The sequence below is a fragment of the Hoplias malabaricus genome, chromosome 1 (assembly GCF_029633855.1).
Source record: "Hoplias malabaricus isolate fHopMal1 chromosome 1, fHopMal1.hap1, whole genome shotgun sequence".
In the NCBI taxonomy this organism is placed as follows: Eukaryota; Metazoa; Chordata; class Actinopteri; order Characiformes; family Erythrinidae; genus Hoplias; species Hoplias malabaricus.
In genome coordinates, this window is record NC_089800.1 from 80,678,951 (window position 1) to 80,694,791 (window position 15,841).

At 41.2% G+C, this 15,841-nt stretch overlaps 1 protein-coding gene across 2 annotated transcripts; it reads left to right on the plus strand.

Annotated features, from left to right (window-relative positions):
• Positions 1 to 2,693: 2,693 nt before the first annotated feature.
• Positions 2,694 to 15,130, plus strand: LOC136699846 (syndecan-2-like). 2 transcript variants are annotated; one of them, XM_066674885.1, is made up of 5 exons: positions 2,694 to 2,958; positions 10,850 to 10,931; positions 11,298 to 11,932; positions 12,348 to 12,474; positions 13,235 to 15,130. In XM_066674885.1, the coding sequence occupies exons 1-5, from the start codon at positions 2,893 to 2,895 to the stop codon at positions 13,396 to 13,398; spliced, it is 1,074 nt and encodes a 357-aa protein (XP_066530982.1). In that variant the 5' UTR covers positions 2,694 to 2,892; the 3' UTR covers positions 13,399 to 15,130. The 2 variants fall into 2 exon arrangements, with proteins under 2 accessions (XP_066530982.1, XP_066530990.1); XM_066674893.1 differs by having other exon boundaries at positions 2,695 to 2,958; positions 12,351 to 12,474.
• The last annotated feature ends 711 nt before the right edge of the window (positions 15,131 to 15,841 follow it).

Sequence of the window (15,841 nt, forward strand, 5' to 3'; positions counted from 1 at the left end):
TTCCAAAACAAAAAAATCTTTATGAAACATTGCTTAAGCACAATCTGCAACAGGACAAGCCGTGCTCACATGCATTTTCTCTTAGAATATTTTTTTTTTCTGGTTTCCATTGTCAAATGTGTTTCATATTGGGACAAAGTAAGGAAAGTATGCTTTGATAAGACTCAGTGTAGTGTTTCCTACCCATGAAAATAACCGCAGTGGCCAGATAAGATGGTGGCTCCCAGAGAGGAGGAATGCGTCAGATGCCACAACCTCTCTGAACCTCGCCACTTAAGATCTCACATTAACACAGCTGTCCTGCAGACTCCTGAAATACACCATGATCTCATGTCACACCGAAAACAAACACTCGAGGACGATAATCCTACCGGTTACAAAAGCAAATAAGATGTTTATCACACTCGTTGGATTACCTTTTTTCATTTTGATATTAGGCTTCACCAAGCTTCCCTAACCCTAAATATCTACTGTGTTATGATCATCCTCACTAACAAAATGGTGGAAGTGACAGTCAGTTTTTTGGCCTTTCTATTTAAATAGATTTGGTGATAAGAGAATAAATTATTCCATAATATGTGAATCTCGATGAAATAAAGAGCACTTCTTCTGATATTTACTTAACAGTAATAAATAAATGAATGAATGATATGGGTTTCCTCCGGGGCGGCACGGTGGCGCAGCAGGTAGTGTCGCAGTCACACAGCTCCAGGGGCCTGGAGGTTGTGGGTTCGATTCCAGCTCCGGGTGACTGTCTGTGAGGAGTTGGTGTGTTCTCCCCGTGTCCGCGTGGGTTTCCTCCGGGTGCTCCGGTTTCCTCCCACAGTCCAAAAACACACGTTGCAGGTGGATTGCAGATTGGCGTGTGAGTGAATGTGTGTGTGTCTGTGTCACCCTGTAAAGGACTGGCGTCCCCTCCAGGGTGTATTCCCGCCTTGTGCCCGATGATTCCAGGTAGGCTCTGGACCCCCCGCGACCCTAAATTGGATAAGTGGTTACAGATAATGGATGGATGGATGGTTTCCTCCGGGTGACTGTCTGTGAGGAGTTTGGTGTATTCTCCCTGTGTCTGCGTGGGTTTCCTCCGGGTGACTGTCTGTGAGGAGTTTGGTGTATTCTCCCTGTGTCAGCGTGGGTTTCCTCCAGGTGACTGTCTGTGAGGAGTTTCCCTGTGAAGGACTGGTGCCCCCTCCAGGGTGTGTTCCTGCCTTGCCCCCAATGATTCTGGGTAGGCTCCGGACCGACTGCGACCCTAAACTGGATAAGCAGTTACAGACAATGAATGAATGAATGAATGAAAAAGACATAGAAAGAGCTTTAAATGTCCTCTCAGTATATTTTCAAATATGTTTCTGAATATCCTCCAGGATCTTCAAATAAGCTTTGCACCATGCTCCTCTGTATAAATACAAACTTTCCAGAATCAGACAAAAATCTAAAAAATACAGCAGTTTGCAGAACAATAGCTTTCCATAGGATTTAATGCAGCATTTAAATGGGCAATAAGACCTGAAGCTTCAAAGGCACATGCAGCTACAAACCATATGATATTATAATGAACTACTGATGAAACACGAACATAATGCTTCACCTCTGACAGATGAAAAACTTTTCAAGAACAACTAACCTCAGAAATTTCAACATGTAACAGATTCTTTTCACTGCTACAAATCTGCAGCAAATATCAATAGGTCAGTAGGTGTGAACATTGGCATATATCAATTTTTCAAAACTCTGCCAAGTATTTACACAGCTAGAGGCCAACTGAAAACCTCTGAGCACACATCCCTTATCTTTTGTCTGTGAAACAAACATTGAGCAGTAATTACATTATTGTACTAAGATTTGAAATGGCTTGACATTAATCTACCAAACAAAGTCAGAAGATTTTATACTCTGGTAAGCTACTATAGGAAAAATTGGGACATTTCTCTCACATCTCTTCAGTTTGTGACTGTGCTCCTTGCTGGTGTTTTTTTGCATAATCCTGGTGACTGGGGTGTTTGTCTTATTCATGCTGGAGCCTCTCATATTCCTACTGGCAGTGAATTATGCAAGGATATGTAGCTGAGATATCTAAGGACACTGTATTTTAAGAATTAATAAAACCCTTCAAGAGATCATGCATTATTAGGAATGAAATGACAGCACCAGTCAAAAGTTTGGACACACGTTGTCATTGGTGGAATACGGCTATTCACAACTGTGTACCAGCCCTTACTCTACACAGCCCAAGTTATGGTCTCAAACACATTAGGAAGGCGAGGAGGCTATGTGTTCCTTCACAGTGTAGAAAATACTAAAAAAATAATAAATAAAAATAAAACATGGAATGAGAAGATGTCCAAACTTTTGTTACTGTACATTCCCAATATGTGGAAAATGGCCCAAAACCAAGGAAACCCTCCCTGAGTGGGCGTGTCCAAGCATTTGACTGGTACTGTGTATAAAAATGCTCCACGAGGACATCCAGTTATCTCCATGGCATCCATTTCACACCCACATCTGTGTGTTCCTTCAACAGGAAATGGAAGACGGGGTGTATATTACTGTAACGTTCATATTGCTATTCGGGTAATTTGGCGACCGTGAACACTTTGTATGAAATGTGTAGTTTAGTGGCCTATATGTCTCCACATCTACGTCAGAGATTTGGACTCAGTGCCGGGGGGAAGTGGACAAATATGGAACGCGGGCGGCGCTTAAACACACCTTGGGCCAACCGTCGAGCGAGGCGGAGTCTTAGGGCTGTTCACCGAGCCCCTCCTTAGGAGCTGTTACCGGCGGAGTTCACACAGTTGACGGAGTGGAGGGGCTTGTTGGCGTCTGCTGCTCGTTTAAAACTTATAAACCGAACCAGAAACGGCGCTTTTGTGCTACTGCTGCTTGAAAATGAGGATTGGGTCCGTAACCGCGCTTCTTATTTGCCTCAGCTTGTGGATACCTGCTGCTCAGTTGGTGAGTGTAGTCACGTTCAGCCTCAGTCAGAATGGGAGGGATCCGTGGTGTTGTCTGAGGTCTGTTTCTTAGGGAGAGAGGGGACACAGTCTGATAAAGTTGGGGGTTTCTTCTCACAACAGAGAGCACGACGCTTCTAGAACATTCCATTTGGCTTGAAATAAGCATTAATATGAACGCTGTGTACCTAGAAATAACAGGTTCCCTCTAGAGTGCTTTAGGCCCCTTGTAATTCCAGCATGATGGGTGTGCTTTTAAGTCCTAGACTAAACATGGAGCATTCTGTTCTGATCTAGACTTGCAGACTAGTGCCATGTATGAAGGTAGAGTTTATCATTAGACTGGATCAGTTTGCTGTAGGTCTTTCTGTTGACTTTTTTTTCTTGAACTCCTTTGTGTGCTTTTGTTTTATCTCACATTTGTACCACACTAAAATGTTGGTATTCTTCAACTTTACAGACCTCAAATCTGTTGTTCGTTTGTTAATTTTACCCACGAGGGCCACCCTCTATATGTGTGAGCCGTTGGACGCTACTGTTATCAGATACTTCATGGGAATGGCTGAGAAGTTTTGATTGCAAAACTGATCTCCAGGTTGCTTTCCATTGCCATGGCTGGCGAAAGAGAAGGAATGTCTCTCACCTTGGAAGCATTTCCCACATGATTTCCAGGGTCAAGAATGCTGAAGTGGAAATGTTGTGCCTCTTGGGGCCATTAATTGATAGTCGTACTTTTAGCCGGGCCTTAATTACCACAGGATGTGGGATTGTTCCAGCTCTTGAGCTACAGACCTAATGGGTAAACGGCCTTTCAGCTGGTGCAGACTGCACTGAAGTTTATACAAATAACTCTGCCACATACCGTCCTGCCATAGTTGTAGGGAAATGTAATTATGGTAGGCACTTTTTTTTACGGGAAGGGACAGGGCTTGTATATAGAGTCAGTCCAATGTTATTTTTATATTTCAGCTACTATGCAGATGTCCTAAGCTTTTGTGCTGCCCACCTCTGCATTCTGTAATTTAGTCTACAGACAAGGTTATGCTGTACTTATCTTTAAAAAAAACAAAACAAAACAGGAATTTGCCTTCATCTCCTGCTTTACAGGCCATTTCCTGAAGTCTGTGAGGCACTCTAAGTGTACAGTAGTTATGCGGTGTCCGTTTTAACACCAAGTATGGCACCTATTGCTATCTGCCCACAAACAGAAACATAAAGGCAAACTGAACACACCCAGTCGGGCCATTATTCCAGCCATTAGTTCCCCGTGTCTGTCATGATCTCACGGCATGTTTGGGTTTCTAGCTGCTGTAGTGTGAACTTTGTGAGTGTTGACTTTTTAAAAAGCTTTTCTTCTGGTAAGAGAGGTACTATCTGAGAGATAAGGGGGATTTACTAGTTTTTTTTTTCTTTCTGTGGTTGCACAGATTAACTAATGGCTCAGCTTCCTCTCTATTTCACAGTTGCTCTCATCCTACATGATATGCAAACATTTGAATGTCAGCTGGAAACGTAGTTATTAGTCTAATCTTCTTAACTAGGCACCATTTAACACGCTACAGATATATTATGCAATACCACTTTTGCATCTGTTGGCAATTCGTTTTTAAAATAGGCCTTTGTTGTTGCTGCAGAAGCCAAACCTTGTGCTCAACATTGCATTCTAAATTAAATTAAACTGACATCGAAAGTTAAGAACAGTTAGACACCGTTCGTATGTTCCCAACAACATATTCACACACTTTCGTCAAGAGTCTATTTAACGGCTGACAATGTGCTGCGGTTGCTGTCATAACACACTAATTGCTTTGACTACAGACTTGTTCACATGGCTGTGTCATCTTCCCTGACTCACTGAGTCCTCGTCTGAAAGCTTTGCCCCTAAGCACACAGGAGATCACTCTTAATGCATTTCTTTATTTGGAGGAAAATCCTTCCTTGTTTCGTTTGTGACTAAATCATACTCATTTTATAGGGCTGCTCCCAAGCTGTGCTTGTTAAAGTGCAGTCTGGCAGAAGACCCTTAACCCCTCCATCCCCCCGAGTCGTTGATCTGAGTAATCTCGTCTGAGTCATTTGCATAACAACGGTGAGCCATCCCATGGCACCACTCTCTGATGAAATGTGAATGGATCACCAGCGCCGTGTTCACACTTTCTTTGAAGAAGACCATCATAAGGGAGATATTGCACATTAGCAGTCTCTTTGTAAGATACCTGAGTGCTCATCCTGTTTATTGAGTTACTCGTACTCTTCCATTGAATAAGAGCTTCTTGGCTGAAGATGCAGGTTATCTAGAAAGTGGTAATCAGACCAGGTCATAAATCGTCTGGCAGAAGGTTATTTCGTTGATGGTGAAATTTTTTTATTAACACAAAGATATGACGTCTAACTTTCACAATAGTGTCTTTGTTTGTTAAAAGGAAAGTATGACTGCATTGATGTACAGGCCCTTCTTTTTTATTTCAAAATTTATTGTATGAATAAAGTATAAATACATCATTTTCTTTCAGTGTGTGATGATCGTTGCAAACTCTTCTCATATTTAAGATTCAGTAGTTTTATTGTCACATGAAAAAGCCAGTAACACAAATGAATTTTTGAATTCCTTACATTTATTCTGAAAAGAAAATATTAAATGTAGTTGTAAAAAGCTTTATTTTGTTAAGATAAAATGAACACTAGGGGCGCAGCAGGTAGTGTCGCAGTCACACAGCTCCAAGGACCTGGAGGTTGTGGGTTTGATTCCAGCTCCGGGTGACTGTCTGTGAGGAGTGTGGTGTGTTCTCCCTGTGTCTGCGTGGGTTTCCTCCAGGTGACTGTCTGTGAGGAGTGTGGTGTGTTCTCCCTGTGTCTGCGTGGGTTTCCTCCGGGTGACTGTCTGTGAGGAGTGTGGTGTGTTCTCCCTGTGTCCGCGTGGGTTTCCTCCAGGTGACTGACTGTGTGAGGAGTGTGGTGTGTTCTTCCCGTGTCCGTGTGGGTTTCCTCCGGGTGCTTCGGTTTCCTCCCACAGTCCAAAAAAACACGTTGGTTGGTGGATTGGCGACTCAAAAGTGTGAGAGTGTTGCCCTGTGAAGGACTGGCGCCCCCTCCAGGGTGTATTCCTGCCTTGCGCTCAATGATTCCAGGTAGGCTCTGGAACCACCGCCACCCTGAACTGGATAAGGGCTACAGATAATGAATGAATGAAAATGAACACTAATAAAAAAAAAAAAGTATAGAGTATAATATGTACACTAAATGAAAGGACCGTTTAAAACACACATGTAATGGACCGGGTGAGAGCAGTAAAGACCTCTTGGGGGTAGTTGGTTTAAGGTGTATTGTGTTAGGTGTATACAGGTTGGACGAAAATCCCAGCATCAAATTCAAGTCCTCGATATGTCTTGACCTGTTTGTCACATGACTGAAAGTATAAATTATGGTTATCGTAGCATGGCCTTTGAATGTGAGCTGTCTTTATCCTGAACTCCTATTGGTGGACTGGAGTCACGCCCATGTTAGTGTAGGACCATTTCTTGGCAGCGCTATTTGCCATTCTCAGATCCAGTGGTCTGAGCTTACATGACATTTACAGGTGTACATTACATCACACCGCATTGTTTCTTTCCACCCCTTTTCAGCCATTATCACGGATCACTTGTGACGCTTGGCTACCTGAAGAGTTCAGACTTGTCTGACAGAAGCAGTTGTGGGAAGGAATCACATGTACAGATGTACGTCTGCTGTTCTCAACTGGTGACTGTGTCTCATTAGCTTTGTTTGTAAAGGTGTGAAGCTTTAGTGTTTGTCTTTCGTTGAGGCATTTCACATGTAGACCAGGCCGTCAGCTTTTAATGCTCGGATTTCCCTCTGGAATGAGTCATCATGACATTGCTTGTTCGTACATACTCACTGTTATCATCTTGCTTTCGTCTCTCTTTTTCCCCTGTTCCCTGTTTGCTTTCTTACAGCGTCTGGCTTTTGTCACCCACTTTGTTTTTTATTCCTATTTTTATTTCTGTCTGTATTTATTGTTTCTATCTCTTTCTTTAGGCCATTTTCTGTTGGTGCTATGTCTTTTGTCTGTTTAGCATCCTGCTTAAATTGTTCATGTGTCTTTGTTATTTTCTATTCATTTTTGAGCTCTTATTTTCTTTCTTTTCTTTCCTTCTTTTGCCCTTTCTTTCTGTCTCTTTCTTTGCTGCTTGTCAACCTGGGCAGGTGCTGAAAGCCTCTTGTCAGCATATTCAATATAACCTCAATCCCCCTCGGATAAGACACATTCCAGAGGTGCCAGCATCCCGGCCACTCAATGCAGCCCTTGAATCAGAGTGTGGCTGCGACAGTTTGTGTGGGGGTTAATGGGCTGTGGGAAGAAATGTGACACAAGAACAAAGTTATTCAAGGTTTTTCTTTGAGTATCACTGTAAATAAGCTGCATACTGTGAAATCTGAAATAGCTGAAAAGTCAAACCCTGTTCAAATTACATTGTCCTTTGCTGTTGCTATTCAGACGGGTCCCAGTGTGGCGAATAATCTCAGTCCAGCTCTTGAACGAACGTCTGTTGCTCTAATGGAGTCAGCCCTGAGACATGCATAGATCATTCATGGTCGGAATCAAAGCGAGTTATTTATCTTTCATATGATGTTGTTTTATTAATAAGCATGTGGATTAAAGACGTGGTTTGAAATTGTATGGGAAAAGTGAGTAAAGGGGCGAGAGTCTGTGAGGAACACAGTGTTCAAACATAAACTGATAGGTTCGCCCTCTGAGGCCTAGCCTCATGAAAAGCCCATGTTTATAGAGGCGCTGTCACAGCTACAGAGTGAGGATTAAAGTGATGCTGAGCGTACCAAGCTGAGAAAGATAACGTCTTCCTGTTAGACTTGTCAGATGATGGCTTCCAGACGCTGCTGGTGTCACTCAGATTGTGTGAGGGAAAGAAAAACTGAAAAAAGCACTGATATTTTTTTATTCAGCCTAAAGGAACAGCTCTCACAAATATTTCTGTAACAAAAAAGTGGGCATATGTGCCTTGAGTCATTCTTTATATTTCCCAAGAGACCCATTGACCTTGACTTTGTTCGGAAGGAAGTGAGCGCAAGGCTTGGGGGTGCTTCCTTATCTTTGGAAAGCCAACTTGTTTGCCATTATTCTTCCTACAGCAATTTCTTAAACACCCAGTTTGTTGGTTTGTTATAATTTTGCCCAACAGCTATAGTGTCCCACCGTATTTCAGGGTTATGTGTATTCCTCTTGGAAGAACATTATGTCTCTGCCTTCAGTGATCACAGGAAATCAGTAGATTGTGTGAAATGTCATTTCCCTTTTTCCTCCCAAAAAGCCCCTCTTTTAACAGGGACTGTGTGAGTTTGGAGGCTGGATAACACTTTTGTGATTGTTTAGTGGCCTTCACTCATGCTGGGTTCTTTATACATGGCTTTACCTTCCCAACAGTTCTTCTCCAGCATCAACCTCCTTTAACAAGTGAATTATTACAGTCATTTAATGAAGTTCAGCTTGGTGGTGTCGGATATCTGTGGTTTCATGAGCTATTGTGCTATTAATTAGACCCTGGATTACATCTTGGAGTCTGAGAGTAAATGTTGTGTATGTAAGTTGTTTGCACAGAAAGCAGTGAAGCTCAGTGTTAATGAAAATCTGGTGATAAATTGAGCTGCTTAATAAGCTTGTGGTGTTTAGGTCATCTGTGGAAGTGCATGCAAACAAATGCCTGCCCGCCTCTCAGCTTTGCAGTGTGCTATATATGTGCTTATAACACACTGGCTTTCTGAAAATACAGTGTTGGGCAAACATGCAATGCCATGTGGCCTCAACCGAAAAAAGTAACATCTATAGCTTGTGCTAATCATAGCCCTGGGCAAATGACGGACCCAACAGTCACCAAATACACAGAACAATAAGGGTACTGTGGCAAAAAGATAATATTGCAATGCGTAAACAATCGTCATGAAATGTGATATCAGCGTTTTGGCACTATTTTGCACTAATAATGCTACACAGGCTTGTGCAATGTAACAGTGATACAGTATACTGTGGTATCTAAAAACATGGACAGTATCTCAAAATGAGGGCGGCATTTTAAATTTACAATGTCTGTGGTGTGTCAAATTTTTGTTTGGTGTCAGGGCAGAGGCCCACAGGGAGGGGGCGCTGTGGCAGCTCACTGACTGTTTGTCTCTCTCTCTCTGAAAATGGGCAGGGGGAAAATAACACAAGCCCATTAGCCCACAGGTCCTTAATCATCAAAACGTGTGTCAATGTGCACAGTTGGGCTGTGCTGGGCTGAACTGCACAGCACAAAAACCCTTCTCTCCACTTTGTGCTCATAGATATAAGGCCTATGCAGCCTCCCCCACCCCAGACAGTTATACAATGAGGCAGTATGGGGGGGGATGTGGATACAGCCCACATTGGTACAGGGTACATTTTTAAAAACCCCCAACAAAAACTTTTTTATAATTCACAATTTCATGTATTATTCACATATTAATTATACCCTCTTTATAATAAAACATTGATGAAATATTGCTGAATCGCTCACGACTTTCAGCATTCGATTGGTTTAAATTCTGATCTCAGACTTTAAAGCTGCTCTGTTTAGCGGACAACAGTTGACTCTGATGGAATATGAATGTCATTTGTTTAACAGTTGAGAGTCCCAGCTTTGGGATTTGGTGTATATTTTACTCTTGTTATCCTACCGAAGGTCCCAAGTCACCTTAAGCTCTAATCTTTTCCCAGTTGAAATAGGAGCCTGTGCAGCTAGGCTCTGTTGTGATTGGCTATTGAGCTGAAACGTTGTGAAAAGTGATAGCCTGCCTTGTTGAGGCCAGTGGCTTCTGCCATGAGGCCTGCTAAAGCTCATCTTTACTGTTAGAGCTGGACAGTTAAAGCAGCTAAAGGACTGAATTCAAGCACCCCCTTACATGGTCCTTCATGTGTAAGGGCTTTATTTTCAGTAGAAGTGAGGTAGACAAGTTGATTTGACCTCTTCTATACTTCATGTAATTCAGGCTACTATTAATCTGTGTGGAATCCTCACAGCATTTGTTTAATACAAAGTCAATTTAACAAATATTTTATTTAAATAATCATTCATACTAATACGTTCCTAACAGGAAATATCCATTTGAAATCATGTTCATTCTTTTCACTGGAATTTTAACTTCCTCATGTGGCTTCTCAATGTTTTTAAACGTTTGATACCTTTCACCTTCAAAGTCAGTTAAGGCAGTTGGACTGCTTTCATTTTTAAATAAATACGTTGTGACAGTTTGCATTTCCTATTAATTTGTAGTTTCGGTTTTGCTCACTGTGATTGTCACCGTCAGGGAATGGAACCTAGTGGGCTGGGAGTTAATGATTTATCAGTTATTTCACTTGCAGATAACCCCAAATAAATCATTTCTCACTGACTTGTACAGAATGTTGTAAACGGACAAATGGTCATTTAAAAAACGATCGTGTTATTAGTGATGACCTGAGAAACTGCTGGTAGACTGCTTTAGATACACTGGCTCCATGGAGTCCATTCACCAGCTCATATTCTGAAATAGGGCTTTGGGGTCACAGGGCAATAGTCATAAAGTCAGAAAGCCTGGGGGCCCGGGGACTGTGTGGGCAGCTCAGAAGTACAGAACAAACCTACTTATCATTTTTAGATTTGTTTTGCCAAAAACATTTTTAAGAATATGAACGAGTGAGTATGTGACGTCCAATCAAATCCAGATGGGATTGTTGGAGAACATCGGACATAAGATAAATCCCACAACTCGCCTCTGTTCAGTTTAAATTGATTGTCACTCAGGGTCATTCATTCACGTTTACCTGTGCCCTGTCTGTCAAAAATTGTTTTAAAATATCACTTTCTTCCTTTCTTTCACAGCAACATACTACTGTTCCACCTGAAGATGATGATACATCAGGAGATGACCTGGAGATTTCAGGGTCAGGATCAGGAGACGATGGTATGAAAACCTACAGAAATCCTCCATTTTAAATAGTCTTCCCTCATTCATTATAAGGATCACATTTCTTAATTTAATCATGTATTGACACATTATGATAACATTTGGTAAGATGCATCTTTTGTTCCACATAGCAGTATGAAACCTTACATATAATGAAGTAATATCTGTATAAAATAGAGAGAAAACTAAGTAAAGAACAGTGTGTTTTTATTTAACTTGCACTACATATCGGGGATACAAACCACTGTGATATGTTTACATGTGTTAGCGGGGTTAAAGGAATGTAGCAAGATATGTTAAATTTATTGTGTATATAATTCATATGTTGTAATCTGTTTTACCATCTTTCTGAAACATTTCCAGGCTCTGTGCCCACTGAGGTGGTGACACATGCAAGCTCCAAAACGACAAAAACAGCCTGGGTCACCGACCCTCCAGTCAGAATTCCAGACCCGACTGTCAGCCAGCTGTCCTCGACACTCATCCCCCACGCTGATGTTGAAACAGCAGCCTCCACAACCAAGGCTCCTCTGCTACAGACCACCAAAGAGCTGGAGACCCAACCCTCTCCAACCACGGCTAAGCCACTTGTCAGATTCAAGGTACCTGAAATTGAAACCACAACAATCCATCAAGTGGAACAAAAAGAGACCACCACTCTTCCAGAGGAGAAGCTGCCCATGGTGCCTCAAACTACAGAACCATCTACTACCACAACTTCAACTAAGGATAGTGAGGAACAAACCACAAAAGCTGTTGCACTGGATGAGTACGAGGAAAATAAAGTTCCAGTCGATGTTGCTGACCTATCAACTGATGCCCCGGAAGCAGAGGCCACAACATTGTTTCTGACCACAACATCCGCTAGTGAGGTCGCAGACCCTGTAGATTCAGAAGACCGTGTGGAGTTTACCACACTTATGGCCACCATTGATGATGGCGTTATTGGGAAAAACGATATTTCAGAAGTGCACCGTGAACCCGAACCCACTACCTCGGTAAGAGCAATGTTCTAGCTTCATGATTTATAGATTTTAAGATTTTAGACTAGACATATCTGTAAACATTTGATGCCGTTCAGCCAGGAAGTGATGTCAGAAACTGATATTGGTTGATAACTCGCAAATGTAAAAAAGCTGGACACCCCAGAGCATAGTTTTATTGCATCACAGCCTGAAGCTGATGGAGTTTATGCTCTGTAGCCTATACTTGGCATTCAGCATTGTGAACCAAGGCTTCACATAATCTTATTTCAAGCTTTCTCTACAGATATACAAGCTGTTTTGTAGCCTGCATCTGCAGAGGGTGTACCTAGTCCCTAACATCAGAAATTTAAAGGGATGTTTAAGAAAAATCTTGGGATCTGTAGTGTTTTTACTGCTCTTTATACAGTACCTGTTCTTTTTCTTTAAGCAGGATGATGGTGACTTTGACTTTGACAGTGAACTTGATTCCAAAAGAATTTCCCCTGATTCTGAGGTTCCCCTCGGTGCTTCATCTGATGATGGAAGCTTGCTAGAGAGAACGGAGGTCCTGGCAGGTATGTACTGTATAAGGTCCATATAGTCCCAAAGCAATTAAAATTGAGGTTTTTTTTGCACCTATGGAAAGATGTAAGGCATTTTCTCTGTTAGCAAAAATCTAAATCTGGGTCATCTTGCCTTTTAAACAATTTAGGTATTTTGTGTTTTTGTAAATTACTAATTAAGATGTTAGCTCAGTTGTTTAGAGAAACTGTAATGAAAAACAGGGGTAGGGATAGGAACCAATAATCTGACATTTTATAATGCCTATAAAACTTAGAATATACTAGATTTTCACTTATGAGACCATTAAAAGCGTAATTAGGAGGCGCTAAATTACAAAGTAGTTTCCAAAGAAAGCTACTTAAAGTAGTTACTATTTACAACGCTGGATTTAAAAACTCTACATATTGATTGACTAGTTTTAAATCGCACAAATTGGGCATATTCTTGTGTACATGCTGGCTTCTAATCCTTTTATTTATATTTATTTTTTGTAATTTAACCTTCATTTAACCAGGTTTGTCCCATTTGAGGTCACTGGTCTCTCTTACAAGGGAGACCTGGACAAAAAATGGTAGCAACACAGAGTTACAACAAATAATACACACAAAAACATATTCAGATACATCTAATATAAAACATTTTTTTTAAACTCTTTGTTTTAAAACTCTTTCTGCGTTGTGTACAAAATAAAAGCTCTTTAGCAGAAGTGATTGAATATATAAACATAATCTAGAAAAATTTGAATTCCCATTTCCCTTTTTGTCTTCTCAGGTGTGATTGCAGGGGGCTTGGTGGGCCTGGCCTTTGCCATCATGCTCGTGGCTCTTATGATCTACCGCATGAAGAAGAAGGATGAGGGCAGCTATTCGCTGGATGATCACAAACCTCATGGAGGCTACCAGAAGCCAGTGGCACAGGAGGAGTTCCTGGCATAAAGACTCTTTAAACAATGTCTCGTTCTATGCTTGACTGCCACTTAAAAACTTCATCACTCACCAGATTCCATTTTGCTTGGTGACAGTCTTTGTTTTATCGCCACGCTGGATGTGTAAGGTAGATTGGATTGGTTGTGAAGTGCTTGAACTGACTGACGGATCTTCAGGAAAGGTTCACTTTTTGTTTTGTATGGGTTTATTTTCGTTTGGGATCCTCACACTGTGGACTGAGTATCCTCAAGAGCCCTCCCACATCCCTTTGACTCAGGCACTCTGGGACAACTGCCTTATATTCTTAGGGTTGGGCCAGCCCTCTGCCAATACTGGGGAAAACTCAGCAAATGTGAAATGGCTTCTCATTTCCACTGTGCCTTATTCTCTCTTTACAGGGAACTGAATTACACACTGTGTGCAGTAGCAAGAGCGATGGGCTTGCAGCTCTCACCTACTCCACCTGTTTGTTGCCTTGGTAACTGATAGTTGCCATAGGGATGAAGAACATGGAGTGCACTTTTTTTTTCTTCACATGCAAATATCACAGTGCTGAATTACAAACATGGGTTGTGCTATTTACTTGGAACATAATCTATTTTTCTGCTTGACCTGGGTGCTCTTGCTGAACTTTTTTTTTTTTTAATCTTTAATGTGGTGTTCTTTGATTGTAGCTCAGAAATTGCATGTGTGAATGAAGAGTTGTTTCATTTACCACAGATGTAACCCCTTCTGAAAGATTTCTTTTTTTTTTTTGACTGTGACAGTGGCCTGTCTGTATGATGAATGCATATTAGTGTCCAGTGATGATTGATTATTGATGAATTAAACAGATATGACCCTAAATTGCTGTAGTTCTAAGGAAGCTAATGATCACGTCTGTTATTTGATCTCCCCTGATGAATTTCAGAATACACTGTAGAACCTCAAGTTTCCTAAATGTCAGATGTATAGGTCAGGTCGATCCTCCAGCTCTTTATTGTGCAGTGTTTTATGGCACAGGACCAAATCTATTATGGAAAAGCCTTAATGGGATAGATGGCAACTGTATATTAATAGGTCATGCAAGGCCTATTTGTATAACTGTGTACATGTTTCTTTTGTTCATGCGTCTGTTTTTAGTTATTACTTGTTTCAAAAGACTGCTTGGCAACCAAGGGCTTCTCCATTAGATTGTTGTACCTTGCTTTTTTTTTTTTTCACAATGTTTAGTAGAAAAAAAATACTTGTAAAAAGCTGAGTGTATTTGTACATGACATTAATAGATGGTATTAAATAAGAACTTTACAGGATATTGCTAAAACTATGTGCTTTTCTTCAAATGCTGTTCCTTCACAACCCCAGGATCTAGCCACGTCTAGAGTAACAACACAGAAACATTGCGTTACATCTCAGCTAAAGTATCACAGTCTTAGTCAGCCATAAATCCCCCAGCTCAAAACAATCCCTTATATTTTTTTTAATGGAGAGTTATATTGTCTCTTTTTAGGTGCCTTAGGACAGGCCTCAGGTCAGCTCAAACATTTGTCCACTTTTTTGGGAAGAGAGAATGGCAAATGCAAAGAAACACAAAAGTAAGCTCAGATTAAACGTGGACTGTGTTTTTGCAGAATGGTCAGCCAGGCTTAGCAGCTGCTTTTTTTCTGCAAAAGACTATCAGATCTGCTTATGTCACTGTTTGTACAAATCTCTATTTATTACGTGCTGTTGTTTTCTATGCTCAATAAAAGATAGCCCTTTTTCATCATTGTGTAACATTTGGAGTTTGATTTTTAAAGGCTGAACAAGTAAATCAGGTCATTCTTGGTGACCTATGAGGAGAGGCTTGTTACACGTTGTTTTCTTGAAGGGGGGGGCAGTCTTTGTATTAACCTTGTATCACGTTGCACTAGTTTTTACTGTGCGGATATTTGGTTTCTAAGCCATTCACTGCTACTTAGACTAGCACATGTCAAGCTCTGGTTTTTACATGCTGACCTACTTCGTGTTTGGCCGAATGTCGCTTGGTTTTCAATGTCCCGCTTGTACGATATCCAAACAGCAGTACCTTTTTTGTTAGATTATACTAACGGATCAAATTGGTCTGATCGTTTCCAAGCACCCATGGCATGAAAGGTGTAACAATGGTAAGAAAGATACAGTGAATTGAAACATGGTGTTAATGCTTTGGCAAAGATGTTTTGACAACGCCACATTACTCACAGCAACAAGAGTTCAAAGGGCACTCAATCAGAACACTGACATTCACGTAATCATATCTACCTCAGGCCATTCCTTCTCAGCAGGTCAAATAAAAGGGTAGGGTCACATATGAATGAGTCATTTACCTCTCATTCAATTGCCTCAAATGGCTGTTGGCACTGACTACGTGCTACAACCTGTACAGAAAGACAAGCACGGGGAGTTACTACACAGCTGAAAGAAATCTAATCTACTCTTCAGAACATTTGGG

What these genes read in the sequence shown, in the direction of transcription:
- LOC136699846 (XM_066674885.1), top strand. Translation starts at nt 2,893, where the DNA reads ATGAGGATTGGGTCCGTAACCGCGCTTCTTATTTGCCTCAGCTTGTGG. An exon ending in GGATACCTGCTGCTCAGTTG is followed by an intron (nt 2,959 to 10,849) that starts GTGAGTGTAGTC and finishes TTTCTTTCACAG; the next exon opens with CAACATACTACTGTTCCACC. An exon ending in GTCAGGATCAGGAGACGATG is followed by an intron (nt 10,932 to 11,297) that starts GTATGAAAACCT and finishes AAACATTTCCAG; the next exon opens with GCTCTGTGCCCACTGAGGTG.